At 34.1% G+C, this 27,226-nt stretch overlaps 3 protein-coding genes across 3 annotated transcripts; 2 read left to right on the top strand and 1 right to left on the bottom strand.

Moving 5' to 3' along the window:
* The first annotated feature begins 3,586 nt into the window (after positions 1–3,586).
* LOC112720817 (uncharacterized) lies at positions 3,587–10,746 on the top strand. Its single transcript, XM_025771910.2, has 15 exons — positions 3,587–3,873; positions 3,956–4,136; positions 4,288–4,348; positions 4,444–4,492; positions 4,836–4,892; positions 5,005–5,117; positions 5,215–5,280; positions 5,372–5,514; positions 5,723–5,783; positions 5,902–5,963; positions 6,634–6,738; positions 7,554–7,629; positions 8,000–8,112; positions 8,523–8,582; positions 10,418–10,746. Exons 1-15 carry the CDS (start codon positions 3,786–3,788, stop codon positions 10,521–10,523), a joined length of 1,341 nt encoding a protein of 446 aa, XP_025627695.1. The 5' UTR covers positions 3,587–3,785; the 3' UTR covers positions 10,524–10,746.
* A 7,616-nt stretch (positions 10,747–18,362) lies between these two features.
* On the top strand, positions 18,363–21,266 carry LOC112720816 (uncharacterized). The gene is made up of 3 exons (XM_025771909.3): positions 18,363–18,608; positions 18,740–19,811; positions 20,704–21,266. The coding sequence occupies exons 2-3, from the start codon at positions 19,060–19,062 to the stop codon at positions 20,708–20,710; spliced, it is 759 nt and encodes a 252-aa protein (XP_025627694.1). The 5' UTR covers positions 18,363–18,608; positions 18,740–19,059; the 3' UTR covers positions 20,711–21,266.
* Positions 21,267–21,771: 505 nt separating this feature from the next.
* LOC112721334 (protein LYK5-like) lies at positions 21,772–22,643 on the bottom strand. Its single transcript, XM_025772404.1, has 2 exons — positions 22,502–22,643; positions 21,772–22,382 (listed from the first exon to the last, which is right to left on the bottom strand). The coding sequence occupies exons 1-2, from the start codon at positions 22,641–22,643 to the stop codon at positions 21,772–21,774; spliced, it is 753 nt and encodes a 250-aa protein (XP_025628189.1).
* Between the last annotated feature and the right edge of the window lie 4,583 nt (positions 22,644–27,226).

The following is a 27,226-nucleotide window of genomic DNA, read 5'->3' as shown; positions in this document are numbered from 1 at the left end:
ATAATTACTAAAGCTAGATGTATTAGAATACAAGTGTTTCTTACTTTTCTCTTAAGAAACCTTTGCTTGGAGAGTAAGAAAGAAAACATGTGGTGGCTAACTCTGGGAGAGCCACGTGTCATAGGGTGCTGACTCATCAGAGTTTAATAATAAAATATCGTTCTGAAGATAATTACTAAAACTAGATACTTCAGATTACACTACTAAAGGATAAGCATGAGCTTTACTAGTATAAATGATACTAGTAACAAGATAATCATGAGAATAAAAGATATATGATGAAGCATTAGCATTGCTAAGTTCATCTAAAAATGCCGGTATTATTCATTACCGGTAGATTTCTAGCTCAATTATTATATTACTAAACATAGAGCAACATTAACCACAACAGAGAAAATAATAATATAATATTTTGAATAAAATAATAATATATGAATATTATATTAATATAATTTTTCTCTCGAAATTCGGGACCGGCTCGTCACAATGACACTAACCACAGAAATCAGAATTTTGAAATTCGGACCCGAAGTGGCTCAAGAATGCAACCTTTCGCGACGTGCCTGCTTAGATCAGGAGAGGTGTCTAGTGCAGTCAAACTGCTGACTCAGCAGCTTGATGACACAGTACCTGTGCAGTCGAGGTGCTTATATGCACTAAAATTCCGAAAAATTTTATAAAAATTCCGTTTGATCCCGAAAAAGCGTCATTTCTTTGGGGCTAAAGGCTAGGCCATTACACTTAGCACTAATTTTTTTATTTTATCAAGAATAAAGTAATAAATAAATTCATAAAATTTATACTTTACATAAATTAGTCTATAAAAAAGAAAATATCAACTAAGTCCTAGACGTGGATATATTACTTTTAAATTAATTCTTATAATTAGAGTAAGAGAAATTTTTTGTGGGCAGTTATTTTTAGTATTTTTGGTTATCATTTGACCAATAGAAAACTAAATTATCTTTAAAAAATAAATTTTATTAATTTATGTGAATAAATTCTAAAAAGTATGAGTATAAACTGTACTGATTCATATGTGTAAAACTCTAATAAATATAAATATAAATTATATACTTTTGGTGTGCAAAACTTCTCTAAATATGAGTATAAATTATTATTGACTTTGATTAAAAATAATAATATTTGCTGATCATATAATATTACTCTTAGAGTAAAATATCTTAATTTAAATATAATTTATCCATATTTATTATCTTAAAAAAATTTATTTAGCATTTTTTTCTTCAAGTACTAGTTCAAAATATAAATTTTAAAACTTATTTATCTCTTTACTCTTTTATCCTATTAAAAATATTGAGAACTTATTTAAAATATTAAGAATTAAAATTTACTTAAAAGTTAAATTTTTTATTTTAAAATAATTAAAAATAAATAGTTTAAATTTTTTGAGAATTTTAATTTTAATTTTTTTATTTATAAATCAGATAAAAAAAATATAATTTTCAAATCAACTCTCACATTTTTTTAATTTAAATTTTATTTTATTAATATATTATAATCATTCCAAATGAGGTAACTACCAAATTGGTACCCGAAAGATTCTGGCGCTGACAAAATGGTACCTGACTTTTGTTATTGACAAAATAGTCCCTAAAAAATTTTAAAATTTGACAAGCGTGTCCCCGAGCTCGCCGGAGCAAATTTTCGGCAAGCACAATGCTGACATGGCCACCGTATTTTGGTGACCTGGCAAGCCACCTCCCAAACCCTAATTCCTCCTTCCCCAACGCAGACTCCCTTTCCTCTTCCTCCCCATTGCAGTCCCCAATACACACTCCCCCCTTCCCTTTCCTTCCCCATCGCAGTCCTCTTCCCTCTCCCTCCCTCTCATATCATCTCATCTCATCTCATTTCTGCAACGAAAAAGAACAAAAATCTGATACCTCAAAATCACATCCCTTCACAGCATTCACAAACCAAAACGAAAATTGGAGAAGAAGAAGAAGAAAAAGAAGAAGAAAAAGAAGAAGAAGGAATAATGGATCTAGCACTAGAGGAGCTACAATTCCTGAACATCCCAGAAATCTTGAGAGAATCAATCTCAATTTCAAAAAGATCACTGAAGATGTTCTACCTCATAACCCTAACCCTAATTTTCCTCTCTGATTCGCAATCCTCGCACACTCACTCTTCACACACCCATTTCTCACTTAGTTTCAGAACCCTTATCAGGACTCTTCCCAGGCTAACCATGAATGGACTCTTCTCCTCACAATTCAGTTCTTCTATCTTCTCTTCCTCTTCGCCTTCTCTCTCATCTCCATCACCGCCGTCGTCTTCACCGTCGCTTCCCTCTACACCAACAAAGATGTCTCCCTTTTCTCCACCGTCTTCGCAATCTCCAAAGTCTTCAAGCATTTTGTTCATCACTTACCTCTGGGTCACAATTTTGATGTTTATCTATAATTTTGTCTTCGTGATTTCCTTGATTTTGCTTATTATAGCAATTGATATCCTTCTCTTCCTTTGCTGTTTTTTGCGGTTATTGTGAATGTGTTGGTCATTGTGAATCTGGATGTATGATCAAAAGAAAAGAAATTTGGGGGGTTTGTAACTGAATTTTTTTCTTCTTTTTCTATCTGTGTCTTTATATGATCTGCGATGAGAGGAAGAGGGAAAGGGGCTGCGATGGAAAGGGGCTGCGATGGAAAGGAAAAGGGCAGGGAGAGTGTGCGTTAGGGGGCTGCGATGGGAGGAAGAGAAAAGGGGGTTGCGATGGGAGGGAGGGGGAGGGGGTTGCGTTGGGTAGGGGGGTGGGTTGCGATGGGGAGGAAGAGGAAAGGGAGTCTGCGTTGGGGAAGGAGGAATTAGGGTTTGGGAGGTGGCTTGACAAGTCACCAAAATACGGTGGCCATGTCAGCATTGTGCTTGCCGGAGATTTGCTCCGACGAGCTCGGAGACACGCTTGTCAAATTTTAAAATCTTTTAGGGACTATTTTGCCAATAACAAAAGTCAGGTACCATTTTGTCAGCGCCAGAATCTTCCGGGTACCGATTTGGTAGTTACCTCCATTCCAAATTAATGAATAAAATTTCAAATGGAAATTAGGGGTGGCAACGGGGCGGGTTTTTGCTCTACCCGATCCCGCCCCGCCCTACAGAAAATCCGCATTAAACCCGCCCGCCCTACCCGCGGGTTGTAAAATGTTAAACCCTAACCTGCCCCTATAAGTACCCGCCCCGCCCCTACCCGCCCCTATAATTATTAAATCCAACAAATAAAATTAAATTTTAAAAATTATATAACCACCATTTACATACATAATATAAATTAAAGTAAAAATTTATATATAATATAATATTATTAATCATTTTACTAATTATTTTATATATGTTACGTATATTATATATTAAAAATATATATATTTACATATATATTATATATACCGGGGCGGATAGGGACGAGTTCAACCTAAACCCGACTCTGCCCCGCCCCGCCTAAGAACCCGCCCGTTAAAATCCGTCCCGGTGCGGAAGCGGATAATTATCCGCCTCGAGCGAGTAGGGGCAGGGTGGGTACCCGCGGGTTCGGGTAGTATTGCCACCCCATTGGAAATGTCTTAGATGGTTCCAAACAAGCTCCCTGAGATAGCAGCTAGAGAATGTTAGAGGAAGCGTAGCTACCAAGATGGAATGGAGGAGGCAACTTTTCCCCGAAGAAGAATATAGCCAAAATCACTTTCAAGACTGGCCTAGAGAATAGTTTCTCTTGTGTGGACTTAGGCCCTGTTACTCTGTCAGTGTCTCTCTTTGGTAAGGAAATGGGAACTCGATCGAATTTCTACAAGAACCCATCCATCTCTTACAACAAACACTTCAGTCTCTCTTCCGTTCTTCAGAACCTACAAGGTACACACAACACCCCCTTTCTACATTTTCTTTCTCCCCTTCCTTTCAATTCATCTCTTTTTTTTTTTTTTCATTTGTCCAGCTTACAATACCGCCACCGGCAACGCTCCTCCATCCGATGAACTGCCATCTATTTCCGCCACTTCCTCCGTCGAAAATACTCGCTCCCTCAAACGCCACCGCGATCCCAAGCCTCCGAAATCCCAGCCCGATTGCGATGTACCTAGCTCCATGTCACACCGCGATTACGTCCAAAAAAGAAGGTAATTCTCACTTTTCTTTCGTCAACCATGATTTCCTCAAATAAGCAGTTGTTGCCACCGTTGCTTCTTATGCATTAATTTTTTTACCCTATTTTTTTTGCTCTGAAAATTCGTGAATCACAATTTCTTATTTTATTTTTGGGTTTGCCAGGGACGAAGTTGATTCGTCTCGAAATTGCGATCGTGTAGAATTGACTGAAGATGTGTTGTTGGTAATTTCAATTTCTGAAGTTTGATTGATGTCATGTCTTTGAAGATTGCCTGATTATTTAATTTTCTCCTCACATTTTGCTTATTTATGTGACAGCACTGCCGGGGAAACCCTAACTCTGCTGTAGCCTTGGTGGATTATGCTAGTGAGTTTCTTGGAAAACTTTCGTTCAACTTTTTGCATTTTTTTCAATGACAAATTTTTTTTTTTTTGATAATTAGCATGTAAAAAATCACGTGATATTGTTTTCATGATCATGCATACAAATTTTGTTGTTCATTAATTTCTTTTACCACTTTTCTGTCTTCGTTTTTCTTGTTTCCTTTTTTGGGAGAGGAATGTACCTATTTGTTATCACATGTGTAGTGAGAAGTTTCATGATTAGTTGATAAAGAAATGTATCTTTTCTAACAAAAATTTATTGAAACATGCTATCATCTTGGAATGTATCTGTGCTTCTAATAATTCAATTATACTGATGGATATAGGTGATGAAGGTAGCCCTTCAGACCGTCAAGAAGCACACACTCCTCCCGATACTACTGGTTTGTTTCTTCATTCTTAAGATTAAGTTTTGTATATTAAATTCCTATCTTATTTACACTTTTAGCATTCAAGAATGCTTACATCAATTATGGCTTTGACTATATTCTGAAGACCAAGAAAAAGAATTTCATGGAATTAAAAGCAGAAGTGAGCAGCGCTTTCCTGTCAGTGGAGAACCTATTTGTCTCATATGTGGCAGATACGGAGAATACATATGCAATGAGGTGAGTTTGTGATCTAAATTATTCACTCTAATTTGTAGTTTATGGGCTTTTCTTATTTCAATGACAATTTATATAATTTTTTTTTTGGCCTTCATAGACAAATGATGATGTCTGTAGCATGGAGTGCAAAAAGGAGCTTTTGGAAACTCTGAAATTGAATGAGGTACATCTATTATAATATTATTTATTTCTGTCTAAAAGTTCTAGCCATCATACCCATCTAATATTCTCTTCTTGTTTCGTAATGTATTTAGGGATCCTCCCATATCCAAGTCAGACATTTCTCCTCATCTGGAATTAGTAATGTATCGCTGGAGCCTGTATTTAGTGATGATAACTGGGATTATGATCGGCATCGCTGGACAAAAAAGAGATCTAGCCTTTCAACATATGAATGGTATATATTTTCATTGGGCATTTAGTACTCGATACTTATGTATTTAGTCAAAATGTCAGATGCTAGCAGTTCTGATTATATGCTTGAGGAACTTGAGAGATGAATATCCCCATCAATGCTTGCATATTTCATGCCCATGCACTAGAGTACCTTTGTGTTCTAATCCTTTTCTGATTTGGGCTGTGCGTATGGTTTTATTTTATTGTAGTTGGAAATGTCATAGACCTGGGCACCTAGCTGAAGACTGTCTAGTAAAGAGTTGTAGCCAGGTTTGTCATCAATCCCTTCATACACAAAAGTTCACTCCTTTCATCTTTCCTTTTTGTTTAAAAAAAGTATAAATTATAATGGATAGTGATTAATGAATTATACTATTTTTATATACAGATCACACCATCAAGTAATAGATCTAGTTCCATTCCCAAGGATCTTCTTGGACTGTATAGAAGGTTCCAAATTTCTGTTTTCTGTCAGTTTTTGATAATGCCGTGTTCCCATAGTTGTACCAGTTTTTCATTTAATCAGTTCTTAGGTTGATAATAGGACACATTATCAAGGATAGCTTTCAAGTATCTGTCTTTTTTATTATTGACCTATTCTTTTTTTGTCTAGCCTTTAGTCTTTATTCAAATGATTTTCTGAAGTGCATGTTGAGTTTATGGAATGTGAATGACAAACATAAATTCTTTTAAAAATGTCATGTTCAGATTAATTTTGAAGTTGTTAATTTACATAGGAAAGCAAATTTTCCCTCCTCCTTGAGTACCTCTATCCTATCCTTATGAGGCTATGACTTCATCATGCTTCCTAGGAGAAGTTTTGTGGTTGTTAAATGCTTCTGTATCTAGGTCAAAGGGAGTAAAGTTGTTGATGACTTGTTGCTTGTATAGCTTGAAATTTGGATGTTGGAAAGTTGAATTTTATATCTCATGGTGACCAAAAAATGTAGAAATTATTTTCGTGGTCCATACTTCAAGTGAATTAGTAGTAGTGCTTCTCATTTCGTATTGCATATTCTTTGAAGAGAATTTGTTGTTGAATGATTTTTGGAGATTGCATGCAAATGAAGTAAAATCAGCAGAATTTATTAATTTATTTATTTTTATTGATTTTATGCAGATGCCATCAAATTGGCAGAGACTTGTTGGCTGCAAACTGTAATGTGTGCCGTAACTCATCAAATTTGGCTACTTGCCTTGATTGTAGTGTAGTCCTTTGTGACCGGTAAGTTGAAAATTTGTACTCTGGCTACATTTCATGTAAAATGTCTAAGGTTAGTTATTTTCCTCTCCATGCTCCTCTTTTTGAATTAAATGATATTGCTGTGAAAACTACTAACTTATGATGGTAGTTGATGCTATGCTAGAACAAATATGTGTTAGTAGTCAATAAGCATAATTACTCAAGAGTGGTGAATTGAGTACTAACATTTTTAACAAATTTGCGCAAATAATAAGAAAAACAAATAGAGTTCATGTTTTTAAAAGCTCAAGGCTAATGATTATTTGATCCTTGAAAGATATCTTACATGTTTTGTGAAAATTTGTACTTTCAAAAACTTTTTCAAAAACACTTGTAAACGGAGATACTAAGTTTCTGGTTTTTAACAAGAATTATCTAAGTTCTATTTTACTAAATTCTTCGTAATTTTTGACTTGGTTTCTTGTTTCCTTTGTTGCATAAATCCTCATATACCTATAGTTGTTATTCACTAAAACTAAATTCTTGAGTTCATGCATATTTGTAGTACTTTTTATATTGTGTTTTATCTTTTATTTTTACCCTATATGGACATACTGTTGCTCTTGAGTGGTATAATATTTTGCTGCCATGGTTTTATGCATTTGTAGTTGGCATTAAGATGGATTGTATTGTGATTTATGCTCCATTCCAATTAAATGAACTTGTGCTGAAATTTTGTAGTTCATACTACACCTTCTTGATGAACATTGTTTCCATAAAATAGATAGCATACAAACACATAACGTGGTAGGAATGCAGATTTCAGTAGTTATTGCTCTAAGATTTTGATTTTCCAGGGCAGGACACTTGGATGAACATATAAAGACACACCCATCTCATCAAAAGTGTTACTCACACAAGCTAAAACGTCTGGTGAGTTACCATGCTTTGATTTAACAAGGGCTAAAATCTTACTTCATATGCACAAATGAATTTAAAATGCACAGCAAGTAACTCTGGAGTTGAATCTTAACCTAATCTAGGCCATGTAACCTTTTACCAGCTATGTTAACACTCTGAAAACTAATGACAGACCTAGGAAAATTTGATTCATACATTTTTCTGCCTTATACTTATTTTCTATCTCCTTTGTCTGCACTTTCTGTCACTTTTGGCAAGTCCTTTTCCTCTTATTATTGTGCTATGCTTGATCTGATATACTCCGTACTGGGGCTTCTACAAGTCTTCTACACTCATGAACAAACTGTCTGAGGCAAGATCTAACATTTCGCATTATATATAGGTAAAATGCTGCAAGTCAACATGCAATGTCACTGACATCAAGGATCTTTTGATTTGCCACTACTGCTTTGATAAAGCCTTTGAAAAGTTCTATGACATGTATACCGCAATGTGGTAAGCATTTCAAGTTCTGCATATCCAGATCCTCTTTCTTCTCTACTTCTGATGTTCTGAATAAGTGATTATATTATATAAAACATATTCCTGTATCAAATCATAATACAATGTCATGAAATGGAGTTTTCAAATAGTATGGTAATATAGTCGTCTTCTTTCGTGTTGTTGCCTTTACTTTTCAAAGGGTTTTCATGTGAAGAGCATTTATCGGGCAATAAATACATATCAAGACTAACTTTGGGTTTAAGATGGATCAGAATAGCAGTTGCCTATACTTATAGTTTAATGCATGTGGTGAATATATAGATATTATAGTCTTCTGTTTAAATGTTTTCTTTGTAATGTCAACTTCTGCCACCTTTCTTTTCTTATTCATCTAATATGTCCTGTTGCTTGTTCATATGCAGGAAGGAGGCTGGGCTTTCAATCATATGGGGTTCTATATGCTGTGAAGATCACTTCACCTGGTAAGTAATTCCTCTATCTCTATTTGGCGGAGTCTGATAAAATCATATGGGGTTCTTATATGCCTTCAAAACTGGTATTTTAGATATTTCCATCAATGTTCATGTCTAGTAAGTAATCCTAGATTTAGGGATGTGTCATGCATGTGACTGCCCTTAGCAGTCTTAAATCTTAGTATGGTTGACTTGAATTTTTGTAACATCATCGCCAATTTTATAAAAAATTATAAATAAGTAGTATCAAATTTTGTTATAGGATACAATTTATGGTTTAATAACAGTACAATTTTTATCAAATTAAAGTTTTTTGGATTTTGATTTGTAATTCTTCTATGTGGACCAAGTGTTTCTGTTTCTTTAGTCTGATGTTAAAGAATTCTACATCCCGAAAAGGAATATTGCATCTCAAAACATTTATTGTTTTGTTGTGACTTAATATTAATTTTTTAATATACCAATAAGTTGGAAATGGATTTTGCTACTCCTATTTTGATAATGTTACTCTTTTTTGTATAAATTTATGAAACATACGATGTAAAGAAATCATGTGTATAGTGGTGTTATAAAAAATGAGAGTGGTATTTTGATTTCCCTCATAAGTTCTGTTGCTAATTTTTGTGGTATATAAAAGATATTGTAAACTGAAGAGATACTCCTGCCCAATCCTTGGGCAATTTATCTAAATAAATTATTTGAGAACTAATATTACCCAAATGTCCTAATTAGAATCAGGTTACATGTGTGTTCTTTTACGCATCTATATAATTTGCTGGACCCATGAACAAAACTACAAAAAAGAATGTAATTCGCCAAAGGCAGAAACGAATTAGGAGGATATTCTGTCTTGCTAATTCATTGGAGCCTGCAATGAATTTTTTGGGGAAGCATGATTTGCAAGTAATTTGTTGTTGGACAGCATAATTCGTGGTTCCATGCAGCAAATCATGAATTTTCCTTTCTACCAACATTGTCCTTCATTCTTATCTTTCGAAAGGGACACAAGTAACATAAGATGATTATTTCATGGCTGTATTATACAAGTGAATATTTTAGTTTTTGGATATTTTATTTCCTCTCTTTCAAATTTTGATTTTTTTTTTTTTACCAATTTTTCTTTTTTTTGTTCATATAATGAATGTTTTTTTAAAATGACCTTTTTTTTAGTGTTCTATGATGTATGAACAAAAAAACATGCATTAGAAAGTAGCAAAAACAATAAAAAAGGACCCACATGAACAAATATACTCAAAACTCCATAAAAAAATAACAGCATACATCATACTGTCTAAAAAAACATTCTTTATATGAATAAAGAAAATACAACAAAGAATTGGTAAAAAGGTCAAAATTTGGAAGAGAAATAAAATATCAAAAAACAAAAATATTTACTTATAAAATATGACCATGAAAAAATTATTTTGTGTTTCTTGTGTCCCTTTCTGAAAATGACAATGAAGGACAAAGTAGAAAGGAAAATTCATAATTCGCTGCTGCCAACAACGAAATACTCACAAATCATGTTTCTCCAAGTAATTCGTTGCATCCTTCAACGAATTAGCTTGAGGCAGAATATCCTCCTAATTCATGTCTGCATCTAGCAAATTATGTTCTTTTTCGTAGTCTAGCGAATTACATAGATTTGTAAAAGGACACATGTAACCTGATTCAAATTAGAACATTTGAGTAATATTGGTTTCTAAACATTTTATTTAGTTAAATTGCCCAATTTGAAACCTAGGTGAAAGTGCGTCTGTTGAGCACTTCCATCTTGTTTTCTACATCCACTATTTTTTTTTTTTTTTGTTACTTTCACCTAACATTACTTTATCATGGATCAGGCATAGGATGAATTGTTTGAATGCAGATGTGGAAGTTAATGCATATATTTTTAAAAATGACGGTCTAAGAGGTAAACCTAGGCAACTTAGTGACTTCATTTTTTGATGGTTGAGACACTCGCTCAGTTTGTCCTGGAAGAATTTGAGCTTCACTTTGAAGAATGTGTGCGGTTTAAGGGACATAATGCAAATGTAAAGATTAAAAGATATATATAGAAAATACATTAATTTTGTATCCTTAGAAACATAATCATGTATCTGCTTTTAAATGGAAACATATACATGTCTTTCTATCTTTTCAAAGTAAACTATCATTTTTATCCAAAAAAGTTTAAAACGCATATAAATTTACTCATGAAGGAAATTAACGCCTATGTAATTTGGTATCTTTTGTATAAAGTTAGTTTTGTTCATTTATAGGAATATTTGTTACGTTTGAAAAATTGTACCATGTTAGTTTCCACTTCTTTCCGTCTAATTACTCTTTACACTATGAGTGACTTAACACATCTCTTTAACGCACGAAGAGAAGACATCACCTTAATGGTCATACATTTTTTGTGGGGCATAAGACGTTTTGTTGTTCATTAAGGTTAAATGACATTGTTTCATCAAGTATTTGACGTCAAAACTAAAATGATGTCATTTCGTCTAGTCTAGCGTGGAACGGTATATGTCAGGTCACTCACGGTGTGACTAGTAACTCGATAGAAAGAGAGTGAGGGATTAACGTGGTGTAATATTTTCAGGTAACTATTCAAGTGAAGATGGCAAAAACATCTTTTCATGAAGATGTTTTGTTAAAAAATGTGATTTGTTTATTTAGTTATATTTTAAATAAAGACAACATTTTTATAACATGTCAAAATCTAACCATACAATCTATCATTTAAGGGTCAAAAGCAAACATTTTCATATGAAGACAATTATAAAATCTTCATGGTAGTATTCACCATATTTTCAATTTTAAAGATGTTTATGGTGCAATTAAAATCTCAAAGATTTTTTTGATGCAAGCAGCCAATTTTTAGGGATCACTTTTGGATTTAACTCAATATTTACGATTAAAAATAATAGTTTATTCTTGGGTCGTTCTACGATACAGAGGCAGATTTACAGATATTCTTTTTTCTGACGTCATCATGATACATGTGGGTGGGTTGTCGGTGACTTGGGACATAGCTTCAAAGGCGCCACACTATAAATTGGCTTGGCTTAACGTTCAGTGGAATGCTTAAACTCAAACGGGATAATGAAGTATTGGGCTCCATTTTTTGACAGTGAATCCAATCATTATTTCGGTTTCTGTAGGCCAGTTGCATATGGGTGTTTTTATTTTTGGTCAAGAGTTGCTAATGGGTTTAAGGTGAATTTGGTTTACTATTTTGTTTTGTTACACAGTATAGTGAAAATTACTACAAAAAAAAAAATACAGTATAGTGAAAATTAAAAAAAAATTCAAATCATGTTGTATTAGATGCAAAGACCCTAAATAAGTGAGTTGTGAAGAAGTTACCATTGATGTCAATGGCATCGTGAGCAAAAAGAAAAAAAATAATTGAATGGCAAATAGTTTGAAAATCAAAAGGGAGTTGTCTTTTAAATTAGTGGCTCAAAAGACATTATACAATTTATTACGCTATTTTTATTAATAAAAAAATATATATTATTATTATTATTGATTTGAATAGTAAAAAACTGGTGATGTATTATTGAAAAGTAATAATTTAGATAAATCTAATAGAGAGGAACAAAAAAAATATGTTATATTCATATTAATTCATTATTTTAAGACGGTATAATTTAATAATTTTTGAAATATTATTGAATAATTATTTAAAAAAATAAATAAAAGTTCATTTTTTGTTGAGTATAATAATATAATTTTTTATTTCCTACAACGAATTGGAATAATAAAATATCCAAGTATCTAAAATTTAGGTATTAACTATACAATTCAATTTATTAAAAATTTAGACTATTACATAAATTCTTTTTTGATATCACCAACTTTTTTTAAATTATTCATATAAGCAATAGTCAACAACATGAACAACGAAGAATAAAAATGGATAAGTTTTAATCATGCATAATAGCACCTAAAATTTAACTCTAAACTTAATTTACAAAAAAAAGAGAAAATTTTATATATATTAGAGTAAAAAATAAATATTTTATAAGTTATATGCAAAATATTAAGGATAATGAAAATATAAAAAGAATAAAAGAATGCGAAATATAAAAAATTATTATTATTACTTTTTTATGAAAGGACTAAAATATAGTTTATTAAAATGAATAAAAAATTGAAATTACTATAAAAAATTGAATAAAACACCTCAAACAATTTTATATACATTAGCATTCATTTTTTTTTATAGAAAAAGAAGTTGATTTTTTCTTTTTTTTTCCAGAGCAAAATATCAAAACTTGATTGAAATAAAATAAGAACACAGCAAAATTATATAAAGGTTGCAAGAAAAATGTCAGAAAATGAAGAAATTATAAAATATATTAAAATTCATTAAAATATTTAGGTACAAGTAAATATTTAATAAATATACATGGATCAACAAATATAATTAGAGATAGAACTTGATGAATGTGATGCACTATAAACAATTATAAAAAAAAGTCAATATCAAATTTGAATAAGAAGAACAATTAGGAGTAAAAATAGGTTAGGCAGGCTCTTAGTCTATTATAGGCCTATGATGGTTTATCAGTGGCTAAGAGAAGGGGTTGAATCTTAACCCCTTTTTGTTTTGTAACTCTTGTTATCTTTTAGAGCACTTGAGGAGATATTTTTATTTTTGTCTCGTGCCTAGTCAAGAGACTTTTTCGTTTTGTCTCGTGACCAGTCAGGAGATATTTTTCAATTTTGTCTCCTATGCAGCAAAAACAAAAATGGAGTAGAAGAGAGAGAAAATCACACCAAGATATGTCCTGGTTCAGCTGCTAAGTACAATGCAGCCTACCTCCAGTCTCCATCACAACAATAATGGAATTTCACTATAATCATCTTTGATTACAGACTCCAATACTCCCTAGGAACTACCCTTCCTATCCGGGACAAGTCCAGAATCTAAACCTAGACTGAACTTGACTTGGTCACTCCCAAGCTTTCAACTGCTAAGTGCTAACCCAACTTACAAGGAGATTCCCACAGAATCATGAAATACAACACAGATGTACAAAGGACCTCTAAGGACATCTATGGCTTTTTCTTTTAATTTTGCACTCTATGCCTTTTTCTGCTCTATGACTTTTTCATACAAACCTCACTATTTACCTTTTTCTATGAGACTCAAGACAGACAAAATTAAATAGAAAAATACAAAATAGAATACATTGAAGGAGAAGAACTTCTGTTAGCTTAGGTAGCTATGTGAACACTATGTCTTGCACTCTCACTCCTTGCTTCAAGCCCTGACTGTTCTCCCTTATTTATAAAAGGAGAAGCCTCCATGGTTGAAACCAAAAACCAAGCTAAACTTCTTCTTCTTCATGCGAAACCGGTTCGGCCAGAGAGAGAGAGAGAGGAGAGGTAACCGAATGTAATGACCAACATACAATTACCTCTGGGTCTTCCTTGGTCACCAATAATCATCAATCCGAGCCATCCATCTTGTCTTGCACTCCAAGAAGGACTCCTAGCCCTTGATGCACTCTTGATGATGACAGCTTCATCTACTCCAACTTCTGCCTTCTCCATCACGTAGCTACTATAGCTACCTCCTGTGATGGTTGAGCAAAATTAGAGTCAAGTCATCCCTCCAAGGATCTTCTTCCTCTGACCGAAATCTTCTCTTCTATTTTTGGTATGGAGAGGCTGAGCTTACTTCACCATACTTACCTTTTTTGGTTGAAGATCTCAGTCACAATATATTTTTTGTTTTCTTTTTCTTGCCATCATTTCAATGGTCTTGTAACTTGCTTCTCTTTTTTTTCGGTGACTAGGCTTAGCTTCCATTCTTTCTCTGTGAGGTGACCAAAAATGGAGAAGAGAGATGAGAGTGAAGAAAGAGAAACTTGAATAATTAATGAATGTGATAAAGTAAATTAAGTTTCTCACTTCGCGTGTAGCATTGATGATGTCTATCAAATCAAGTGCTAAACCTCTCTCATATTTCCAATGCAAGTTAATTCAAGTTAATTGAATTTAAAATCCATCACAACTTAAAGAATGGGATCCATTGGAAGCAAAGGAACTTTGCTTTCTTTGCTTAATGGTTTCGGACCATGCTTTGGCCTATTTAGCAAAGATTGTAATTGAGCTTGTAGTAATAATAATTCAATCTGGCCCAAGTAACATAATAATTCAGCCATAAGAATCAAAATAATTTGTATCAATGCTGAATATACTCTATTGGGCTTGCTGAATTTTTCTTTCCTTTTTGGCCCAAGAGTAAAACATGCATCAACAAAATTATTAATTAAGCAAGTATGAAATATGATCAAATTAATAATTTTGTAATTAATTACTTTAATAATATTTGTTCATCATCAAATTAAATTTAGAGTTTTCTAAACTCATCAGCCTATAATCTGATCTTGGCCTAGTCTAACCTAAACTGTTATAAAATAGGCATAGACTCACGCTGTTATAAAAACTTAATATGTTAATAGGCCGAATTCAAACTTACTGGTAAATCTTATTGGCTTGTCTGTGTTTATTAAAATATAAATAAATATATAAATAATTTTTTATCATTAACAAAGTTATTAAATATTTTAAATTTATTATATTTTATTATAAATATTTTTGTATATTTTAAATGGATTATGTTACGTGTACACCAAAATCAGTTATCAAAGTCAGCCATCAGTATAAAATACATATTGAAATACAAATATACATTAAAAATAAATTAAATCATACATGTATTTATACACAAATATATTGTAACTGATTTTAGTAGCTGATTTTAGTATACAAATAGCATTTTTCATTTTAAATACTTGTAAACATTAAATTTGGCATATTACATATAGGTAACTTTTAAAAAATCGTCATGTCTTTTAACAAGTTTCAGATTAAGTCAGGCTCAATAACAATCTAAAATATATAATATTAACAATTTGGGATATTATTGTTATATATTTTTTTTCTTTGAGTTCAATTAGAAAATTAATAATTTTTAGTAAATATCAATCAATTTTTTAATTATATTGTTATTATAAAGTTTAAATATTAAACTTTAAATTCTAATTTTTAATTTAAATTCTGAATTCTAATTTAAACTCTAAATTCAATCTCCAAAATTAAAAGATTAAAAAATAATTTTACAATCAATTTTTCACTTTTTTTAATCGATATTTTTATTTATCAGTATTTTTAATCGGACATTTTCAATGTATATAAACTACTAAAAAAAATTTCATTAAATTTTAATTAATGAGTACTCATTACAAGATTTCATTATCTCAAATCAGCAACGAGAGTCAATTACAGATTTCTCAAATCATCAACTAGAGTCAATTATCTTATACTCCATTTGACATGTACAATTTTTTAAAGTCTAATTAGCAAGTTAAGTGACACATATCCATGTTGATAACTTTAATATTGATAGCTTTAATATGTGTTTTACTATTTTGCATAGGATTTTTTTTAATTATAGTTTCATGTCAAAATTGGCAATTAGGTAGAGTAGTTTTTAAAGTGAAGACTCTGGATTATTTTATTTGTGTACTAGAGAAGACTAGAATGATTACAACCACAATCACAATTTTATGGTGTAGTGACAACTCACAGAAACTTAGCTATTATTGTCTTAACACTATTATCCATGTTTTGAAAATTCAAAGAGTTCAACATGATCGATTCTTCACCATCAATCACTAGAAGAATATGATGTAAAATAAATATTGAATTAATTGTATATTAACTTAATTATTTTACATAAAAAAGGTGAAAAGAATCCAGAAGCATTTCCTTTATTCTTCTACTTATTTTTCAGGTGTTCATTCCGTTTTTTTTTATTCTGCCCATGGGTGGCCATTTGCTATCTTCTTGGATGATTTCCTACCTTCTTAAATAAGCATCAGCTTCTTTTTTTTAGACATAAATATCTACATTAACTGATTTTTGACATAACTTCAGCATACAATGAATCCAATTAAAAAACCCATAAAAAAAACGGTGAAGGCCCATACAAAACTTCTTGAACTGACCCATAAAAGTATCCTCCGTTACGCCATAAACTCTGGAAGGCTCAACTAAACTATGCGAGCCTATGCCGGCAAGCCCTGTAACGAAACTGTTGGCTCTGACATCTGTGTCTCAATGCTGAACATGATTTAAGGTACGTGTACATTTCTCATTGCATCACATAGAATATCTGTAAATCTGTACATATTTAACTCTTTACCGTATAAATGACCTTATTCTTTTGATATATAATTAGGAGGGGTGCGATACCATTTCATAAGTTGAATCATGCTTTATTTTAAGAGTTCTCATCTAACTTTGGCGATTGTTTTGTTTACATTTTATCAATGTTCTCAAAATCGGATCGAACAAGCCGGTTGGACTAGTTGAACTGAACATCAGTGACTAATTTGATTTGTTGATATACAAAAATGCCTATTTTAAAAAACAAAGTTGAACCAGAATCATTTACTTTAAAAAAAAAAACCTAAAGCCTAAAACAGCATCGTTTTAAGGTTTTAAAAAAAACCCAAAATAAAAAAGGAAAACAATATATAGAGTAAAGTACCAACCCGATATCTGTCCATTTCCTAAAATGATAAGACGATCTTTAACCAAAAACACGTTCTATTACGATTTTGACCCTATACTCTGTCTGTCAACCCGGTTCTTCTGTCAATTTTACGGCGAAAACTCGACGGAAATTGCTGACGTGTCAAGTTAAAAAATGGACAGAGACCTAGTTGTCTCTAAATTTAAATTGGTTAGGGGTTTATTTGTCCGTATTATTCTTTAAACAATATTTTTTAATTATTTTTTTATTCATTATATTACTATTCTTTTTCTAATAAATAAGTACAAACTAATTAATAAATTATTCAAATTTAAAAATATCATTTATTATGAAACTAAATAAATAATTTTTAAATATAATTTTAAATATAAAAATATAAATAATAAACATTAAAATTCAGTTAATACATTAATAATAATAACCCTATGATATACTATTAGTATTATGATCTAGCTAATTCTCACAATAAAGTGAAAACTAATGAACACATTATTTGATATATAGTAAACTTTTTTTGACTAATAACAAATTTAATTTTTTATCTCTTGAAACTAAATTAATAATTCTATTTGATATCTTTGCACTAAAATACACTATGAGTAGGCTACTAATACTAAATGAAATAAAACATAATAGAATTATTAATTTAGTTTAAAGAGATAAGAAATTAAATTTGTTATTAGTCAAAAAAAAGTTTACAATATATCAAATAATGTGTTCATTAGTTATAAATTTATAATACTAATAGTATATTATAGGGTTATTATTATTAATGTATTAACTGAATTTTAATGTTTATTATTTATATATTTAAAATTTTAATTTAAAAATTATTTATTTGGTTTCATAATAAATGATATTTTTAAATTTGAATAATTTATTAATTAGTTTGTACTTTTTTATTAAAAAAAGAATATTAATATAATGAATAAAAATATAATTAAAAATATTATTTAAAGAATAATAAAGACAAATAAATTCCTAACCAATTTAAATTTAAAAACAATTAGGTTCCTGTCCATTTTTAAATCTGACACGTCAGTAATTTTGTCGAATTTTCGTCGTGAAACTGACAGAAGAATCGAATTGACAGACGGAGTACAGAATCAAAAACCATAATAAAACGTATTTTTGATTAAGGGTCGTCTTGTCATTTTAGAAAATAGACAGGGACCGAGTTGATATTTTACTCCAATATATACCCTAATTTCCTCTTTGCTCCTTCACTATTCAGTATCAAACAATTCAAACTCAGAAACAACTAAATAAGAGAAAAGTCAGAAAACAAACACCAGAGACCAAAGCCATCATCCCCAACTCTATAGTTGCCGTCCCCTTCCGTGTTGGCCGAGCAACTTCTTACCCTCCTCGCCGTGATGCTCGTAGTTCTTGCCTATTACGGTGCTTCTCGCGGTCTTTCTGTGTTGCTTTGCTTCTGGCCGTTCTCGCCGAAATTCTAGTAGGTGAGTCCTCTCTTTGCTGTGTTCTTGCTGCGTTGTATTCGTTTGTTAATTTGCTTAATTAATTTCTTAATTTTTTTGTTCTTGTTCTTCCGGCATTGAATTTTTTTCACCTTCCATCTCCTTGGTTGCAGGGAGCCACATGGAGAGGCGACACAAATTGAAGACAGAGAAGAAGGATCATATTGATTTGGCATAGGTTACTTTGTACTATCACTGTTTAGCCCCTTACAGTATCGTCTTAGGGTTTTCAGAATTCCCAATTACACCCGCGGACACACAACGTGTTCCAAACTAAATTCACAACGAAGTATTGCAAATTTGTTATCAATATCGTATCTCTCCCTGGGAAAATCGAAAGAGGCCTATCATCAGGCTCATAGTTCATCGATATTACAAATTTCACAGCCAATCATCTCCAACCTCAGCAAGCTGAATCGTTAAGCCACCGAAAATGGGAGGCCATGGCGGCCTCAACATTCTCCCGCAGAAGCGGTGGAACGTCTACAACTACGAGAACAGGGAAAAGGTCCGCCGCGACGAGGAGCAAGCCGCCAGAGACGAGCAGATCAAGCGCGACGAGGTCAGAAAGCGCGATGCCGAGTTCCGTCTCGAGCGCCTCCGCACCGCCAAGGGTTTGGCTCCTCTCGTTAAGGCCAAGGCAGAGGAAGAGGAAGAGGAAGAGGAAGAGAAGGAGGAGGAAGAAGAAGAAGAACCAGAATCGAAGAATTCGGGTGACAACAGACACATTAACTTGTTCGAGGGGATTAAGATTTTTGATCCTGTACGAGGAACCGAGAAGAGGAAGGAGTTGTTAGGGGAAAGGGAAGGGTGGAAGAAGGAGAAGAGGATGAAGAAAGAAGAAGGGAAGTCCTCGGGGGTGGCGGTGGGTCCCGAGGATGAGAAGTATAGGTTAGGGTATGGGGTAGCAGGGAAGGGTGTGAAGATGCCTTGGTATCTTGAAAAGCGTAATGGCGACGATGAGAAGGGCGGTGGGGATGATAGTGATGGGAAAGTGAAGAATGAGAACAAGAAGAAGAAGAATGGGAGGAAGACTTTGGAGGAGTTGAGGGAAGAGAGGTTGAAGAGGGAGAAGCACGAGAAGGAGCGGGAGAGGGCATTGATCGGGGAGAAGGGCCGCAGCAGAAGCAGCCATAGTGAGCGCCGCAGCGATAGAGATGTGTATGGGAACAAGAAGTTTAACAGGTGATCACATATTGACCATGTTTTTAATGTTATGCATTTGGCAATTTTGTTTGAAGCTCTTTTAAATCATAAATGCTCTTTGTATGTCTACTACGACAAGCTTAGAAATTCAATGCTGTGTAAAAAGTTGTTGATTAAGTAATCTTGTAACATAAAAGAATAATGTAACGAATCAAAAATCAAAATTGGCTTGGTTTTCTTTCATCAAGTAATCTCTTAATTCTAAATGTCGAAATACAGTTAGGATCATATATTTCTAAAATAAAGTTACAAAATTAGCAGAGATATATGCCCCCCATTCAAATTTTGTATCTGACCTGCAACTGTTTTCTTGCTTGATCGTGCACAAGGTTCTGACTTCTGGGGTCTCACTATTGTAAAACATATTATGAATATGACATTGTCTATTTGAGTTTTTCAGGAAGTAATTCAGAATATGGCTGAGATCCCTCAGTCCAACTTATTTAACCCTAGGTTTTTTTTTTCAATCTTTTGATTGGTTGCTGTTTCACTGGCCACTATTTGAATGGTGTCATTTTTTTTCTAATATTGATTTATTGAATTGCTCCACATCTAAATATGATAACATTAGAATTCATAATTTTAATTGTTTTTTAACTTACCCTTTGGACTTTTCCTTTCCAAAGTATATAGTCAGAGATATAATTGTAAAGGAATGTTGTTGAGTGAATGTTATGTTTGCGAAAATGAACCACTGGCCGTATTTCTTTCTTTACATTTACATATAACAGTGGATTATGTTTGATACTGACCCCAGATGATGACAGGCCAAAAAGTGCACATCATACCTGATGTTATGAGATAACGATTTTATTGGTTATTCTGTTTCATTATTTTGTTTAATGAAAACCCATATTCTATTGTTTTACAGGCGATAATTTCAGTAAGTGACACAGATTTCCTTATTGATGCTTCCACCCATGTCTTGTTGCACGGATCTCTGGATTTGCTCTGCCGGATATGGCCTTTGGGATTTTGTTCTTTTTGTTCTAGGATAATTCATTGCAAATTCACAAATCACATGCAGTTTCTTGCAACCCACATCAAAGCTCCCACTTTGCTAAATAGACCCTGTAAAATCACCTGTCAGAGCTTGTGCTATTACTTAGACTCGAGTCCAGTGGAATCAAATTGCTTGTCTGAAGGGGAAAAAGAAAGCAGAATCACGTTATATTTTTTGGTTTGGAGTTTCTAGAGCTTTTAGATGAAGCTTAGTTTCGATTATTGCCCTGTGTAGAAAGGATCTTCAAATTGCTTGAGCTTATGTGAAAAAGTGGGAAATAACATTGGTTAATATTATTTTTAGTTTAGTTTGTTAAGTTTGTACCCGAGTTTTGATCATCAACTTGTATATAAAGAAACGACTGTCTGAAAAAAACCTTGTATATGAAGAAATGCTGATGATTAAAATAATGCAGTTGTGTTTGAAAAGAACCTCTGACCTTGCAACGATGGGGTTTATACTACTAGAGAAATACTTATACTGGGAATTTCGACAACCTTTCATACTAGACAATTAGACATGCATTTTGGATAAATATTTGTTTATTCGTAGAGCATGCTATCTTTTATACGTTTTTTGATGAGCTTTACAAACATATAAATGTCCTATATGAATTTGTCTTCAATGGAACAAAAGTAATAATAGGAATTATGGAGGAGGTAAGCATCAAAGTAGTCCCTGAAGTTACCTTCGAGCCTCAAAGTAATCTCGTAATCGTCCCTGAAGTTGATCTCCGGTACTCATAGTGGTCTTTCCAGTGAATTTCGTCCAGCTGGCGCAACCGAAAAGCTGACATAGCGTCGTTGGTGACATGTTAGCAGCGCAACGGCTAGCTGACGTGGCGCGTGGACTCAATTTGGTCCCTAATTTTAGGTTAAAAACCCTAACTCCCAATTGACTCTCTTCTCCTTTCTCCATCGCACACGCTGTTCTCCTCTACTCTCTGTCACACTCTTCACTCTTCATTTCTCCGTCACACTCTATACGATTTAACCTCTCCGTGCTTCCACTGTCATTGATGCGGCAGGGTGACGTTCTTGTCTCAATTTCTGTATATATTCTAAGCAAACTCGAGACCACTTCTGCCATGTTTGGTCTCCTTGAAGGTTCTTCAACCAAGCATGCTAGGCTTAGCTTAACTAGCTGAATTGCATAGACCTTCTGACTGTTTCCCACGAGACTAGGATCAATGAACAAACCGAGTTTCTCTTCTGCATCATCTTTGTCAATGAGATTCAATATGATTGATGAAAGCATCGTCTCACTTCCATCATCCTGCACAATAATAGAATCTTTGCCAGTGATCAATTCCAACAGCACCACTCCGAACGCATACACGTCCATCTTCGATGTGACTCTCCCTGAATCAAGATACTCTGGAGCCATATAACCCCTAGTTCCCACAACATGTGATGTGTAATAAGAACAAGAGCTTGTTACTTCTCTATCTGATTCTTTAGCCAAAGTGAAATTCGCTATCTTGGCCCTTAGATCTTTATTTAACAATATATTGTCAGTGTTTATGGCCTTGTGAACATAGCAAGGATCTGTGAAGTTATGAAGATACTCAAGTCCATTTGCAATATCCACAGCAATCCGAATCCTCTTTCTCCAACATTGGTGTTCTAGGGTTCTGTTTCTTCTCCCAAGCCATTCTCTCAACAACCATTTTCCATGTACTCAAAAACAAGATGGAAGGATCCATCTTTTTCACAGTAACCTTCCAGCTTTATCAGGTTGAAGTGATTGATCCTTCCTAACAAATTCACTTCCTTAGAGGCACCCAAATTCATCTCCTTGATCGCCATGATTTTCCTCTCCTTACCAAATACCCCACGGTAGACAGAGCCTTTGATTCTGTTGCTTGCACTGAAATTCTCAGTTGCTTCTTTAATTTCATCAAACCTGTACACTTTGGAAAGAAGCTCAATGCTTGCTAACCCTTCACGTATTTGTTCTGAAAACACTTGCTTTGTTCTGCCTCTTCTATCTCCCCTGAAGAAAATTTCTAATCTCTTTCTACGCACAAACACAAGAGATAAAACGACAAACAGAAAAAACAAGAAGCTCGCAGAGGAAGTAAGAGCAACTATGATTCTTTTTCTTTTTGTCTTTGTCTTATCCTTTCTTAGTGTAAAGAGTAGTTGGAGAAGGTGGTTGACCATTTTGAACTTTGGTTATTGTGCTGTTGGGTTCACTTGTTAATCGAATCAGGACAGTTGTGAATGGATAGAGCATTTCATTTTCTGAGGATAAACCATTGGCATCAACCATACTACTTGCGTTGACATGGAACCGTGTTGCGATATTAGAGACGTTATCACCCCAATTAACCGAGTAGGTCAGGAAATACTTGGTGCCGCTACCGGCTTGACGCGCCGTCGGACAAGCGCATCTGAGGGGCACGTGCAACACCATGCCAGGATGCAAATCAAGAACCCCATAAGGATTGTAACGCTGGAGAGAATCGCACGTGGTTAATCCCTGAAAGGTATCATTTGCTGTTGTAAAATATGTTGGATCTTTTGGCAGAACGTATGTGGTTTGGGCTTGATAGTACTCATCATCATGTTCTCTGGTTGGACAAGAACAATTGAGAGGGACAATGACTTCTTTGCCGGTTCGGAACAGTGTGGAATGAGTGGCGTTGTTGAACCTTGCAAGGTCCTCTGGGTTTGAGGAAGTGAGGTTGGAGATTGTGGCAATGGTGTTGTGAGGAGTTTGGGATTTGAATATGAGAAAGGCTAAGCAAGATTTTTGGAATCCATTGCAGGTGTATAGGAAATCTGAAGAAGGACCCTCTGCGTCGTTGTTGCTGCAACTTAGTACTGATAATTCTGCTGTGACATGATGCCATTTGAAGATACAAGAAGAAAGCTTAGTGTGAAGAGAACAATAGTATTATCCATTGGACTCAGACTCGTGATATGATAGACTAATATTTCTCATATCAGAATACGTAATATATAGCGCAAACGCGGGTTGGATTAAAAAAGTGATAAAATTATTTAACCTAAAATTAGAACCAAATTGAGTCCAAAATGTTTACTGCGCCACGTCATTTAGTCGTTGCGCTGCTAACGTGTCACCAACGACGCCAGGTCAGCTTTTTGGTTGCGCCAGCTGGACAGAATTCACCAGAAGGACCACTATGAGTACCGGAGATCAACTTCAGAGACGATCTCGACAAATTTTTAAGTTCAGGATTATTTTGAGGCTCGAGGATAACTTCAAAAACTACTTTGATACTTACCTCAATTATGGAGTTATGGTCCTCGATGTAAAAGCATGATAAAAGCATAAAATTACAGTTCTATCCTTATTTCAATTTTTCTCTATTCTAACAAGCATTATTTATGAGAACCATGGTCTTCAAAATTGGATTGAACTGATTGGTCGAATTAGTCATATAATGAATCGATCGCAAATCTGATTAGGTCCTTATTTTTGCCGTTTTACTTGTTAAGTAATATGTTATGCTGCTTTTCATATATTCAAACTTAGAATAGCAAATTATAAACTATGATTTTGTATTTTATGTTTTAGAAAAAAAAAAATTAAGAAAGAAAAAGTGTAATTTGAGGCAATTGATGATGAAATGAAAGTATCAATCCGTTGACTTTGGGTGATGGATAATTTTTTTTTTTTTGGTATAGAAATAAGGCATAAAATTTGGAAAGGAAATTAAATACATGCTAGTCACTAACTCTCCAGGAGAAATGTCGTAAAAGTGAAATTCTATCTCAATTATATGCTTTTGCGTGCTAGATAATCAACGTGTCTATTATCTTCCCTGTAGATATTTATAAAAGGAATGTTCCATTTTCTGATCTTCCAATTATAGATATTTTTTATAAGAGCATTTAGATGATTCTTTAAGTCTTTGGGATTGTTGAGGACCTCAATAACAGACTTAGTCACATTCCACAATTATCTTTTCTAAACCCATAGTCCAAGCCAGCTTTTGGTCCCTGTTCTATTTTTTTTTTTTAAAAGAAAAAAGCTCAACACAACAAGTGGAGCAAAAAAAATAAGAAAGTACTCACATAAAATATAAAATAAAAACACCTAATCAATATTTATTTCCTTGTCATCTTTGGCATTGTCATCTCCGGCATTGCCATCAACAACAAAAAGAATCTACACCTAACGACTCCTTATAGTTCATGAAGGACATATGGATAATCTCGTCAACCCCTTTTTCTTTATTATGAAAAATCCTTCTGTTTCTTTTCAACCAGATGTTCCAAACAATCGCACAAAAACACATCATCCACCTCTGGCGCTCCTCTTTGCTAGCTGATATCTCAGTCCAACTTATAAAATATTCTTTCATCGTCTCCGGGCATGACCATGGCCTCTCAACAAATGATAATCAGGCACACCAGACCTGCCATGAAAAATCACAACCAAGGAACAAATGGTGACCATATTCGACACTTTTGTTGCATAACACACATACAACATCTTCCTGGTTAATAACTCCTAACCGGCTTAGCCTCTCCTTCGTATTGACCCTACCAATCAAAGAAAACCATACAAACAGTTCAACTCTTGGTGGAACAAGACCTTTCCAAATTGTCCTAATAAAGCTGTAACTTGTTATATCCTCCGGGATTATGTCTGCCTGCAGTACCTGCATAAAAGTGTTAGTAGAAAAGACTCCTTATTTATCAAATTTTCATACAACTCTATCCTCTCTATCATGAGCCAGTTTGACCAGCCTTAATATTTCATGCAACTGATTCACTAGATCCAACTCCTATTGGAATAGCTCTCGCCTCCATTGGAAGTTCCATATCCATTCAGCCCCGTCCCAAAACCCACAATTCCCTATAACAGATCCTCTTTAGTTTGAAACTGAGAAAAGTCTCGGAAACTGATCTTTCAGAGCACCAACACGCAACAAACATCCTCCCAAAATCGAGTCCCTCTCCAATCACTAACCTCCATAGCCAACCCAATGATCATCTTCTGTCTCACCTGCTGATTCTTGAACTGTAACTGGCATATATCCTTCTAGGGGCCTCCCCGGATAGGTAAAGTCTGAGAGGACAGCAACACGTTTGGGTTCAGGTTATTACAAGAGCAAATCACCTTCTTCTACAGCGGACAATCCTCCTTTGAAAAACGCCACCACCACTTAAATAGAAGAGCTGTGTTTCGCAGCATGGCATCTCCAACACCCAATCCACCAAACTTTTTGGGTGCCTGCACCACCTCCCACCTGACCAAAGCCATACCATTCCTACCATCATCCTTACTCCATAGAAATCTTCTCTGTAAGGAGATAAGTTTCTCTGCAACAATAACTCCATAGAAATCTTCTCTGGTTAATAACTCCTAACCGGCTTAGCCTCTCCTTTGTATTGACCCTACCAATCAAAGAAAACCATACAACAGTTCAACTCTTGGTGGAACAAGACCTTTTCAAATTGTCCTAGTAAAGCTGTAACTTGTTATATCCTCCGGGATTATGTCTGCTTGCAGTACCTGCATAAAAGTGTTAGTAGAAAAGACTCCTTATTTATCAAATTTTCATACAACTCTATCCTCTCTATCATGAGCCAGTTTGACCAGCCTTAAAATTTCATGCAACTGGTTCACTAGATCCAACTCCCATTGGAATAGCTCTCGCCTCCATTGGAAGTTCCATATCCACTCAGCCCCGTCCCAAAACCCACAATTCCCTATAACAGATCCTCTTTAGTTTGAAACTGAGAAAAGTCTCGGAAACTGATCTTTCAGAGCACCACCACGTAGCAAACATCCTCCCAGAATCGAGTCCCTCTCCAATCACTAACCTCCATAGCCAACCCAATGATCATATTCTGTCTCACCTGCTGATTCTTGAACTGTAACTGGCATATATCCTTCTAGGGGCCTCCCCGGATAGGTAAAGCCTGAGAGGACAGCAACACGTTTGGGTTCAGGTTATTACAAGAGCAAATCACCTTCTTCTACAGCGAACAATCCTCCTTTGAAAAGCGCCACCACCACTTAAATAGAAGAGCTGAGTTTCGCAGCATGGCATCCCCAACACCCAATCCACCAAACTTTTTGGGCGCCTGCACCACCTCCCACCTGACCAAAGCTATACCATTCCTACCATCATCCTTACTCCATAGAAATCTTCTCTGTAAGGAGATAAGTTTCTCTGCAAATCTTTGCATCTTGTATTATAATATACAAGGCTTTTATTTTTTTTTTACTTCATTTATTGAGTAAGCAAATTTTACTGAAGGAATGCTTTTAACCAGAATAGCACATACGTTTAGACTGTTTCACAGTTTTCCTTACTTTGTCAATAATTGACTTCCAAGTCTTCACCAATCTTGGATTAGCTCCTAGCGAGATCCCAAGTATTTTACTGGAAGGAATGCTTTCTTGC

The sequence above is a fragment of the Arachis hypogaea genome, chromosome 11, assembly GCF_003086295.3.
Source record: "Arachis hypogaea cultivar Tifrunner chromosome 11, arahy.Tifrunner.gnm2.J5K5, whole genome shotgun sequence".
Lineage (NCBI taxonomy): Eukaryota > Viridiplantae > Streptophyta > Magnoliopsida > Fabales > Fabaceae > Arachis > Arachis hypogaea.
The sequence above is the reverse complement of the archived record's forward strand: the minus strand, read 5'-3'. Positions and strand labels throughout refer to the sequence as shown.

Excerpts from the sequence above, each read along its gene's own strand:
- LOC112720817 (XM_025771910.2), top strand. The coding sequence starts at position 3,786 with ATGGGAACTCGATCGAATTTCTACAAGAACCCATCCATCTCTTACAAC. Across the intron at positions 4,349-4,443 it reads TGACTGAAGATGTGTTGTTG|CACTGCCGGGGAAACCCTAA; the intron begins GTAATTTCAATT and ends TTTATGTGACAG. Across the intron at positions 4,493-4,835 it reads AGCCTTGGTGGATTATGCTA|GTGATGAAGGTAGCCCTTCA; the intron begins GTGAGTTTCTTG and ends TGATGGATATAG.
- LOC112720816 (XM_025771909.3), top strand. The coding sequence starts at position 19,060 with ATGGGAGGCCATGGCGGCCTCAACATTCTCCCGCAGAAGCGGTGGAAC.
- LOC112721334 (XM_025772404.1), bottom strand. The coding sequence starts at position 22,643 with ATGGCGATCAAGGAGATGAATTTGGGTGCCTCTAAGGAAGTGAATTTG. Across the intron at positions 22,383-22,501 it reads TTTTGAGTACATGGAAAATG|ATCCTTGCTATGTTCACAAG; the intron begins GTTGTTGAGAGA and ends ATAACTTCACAG.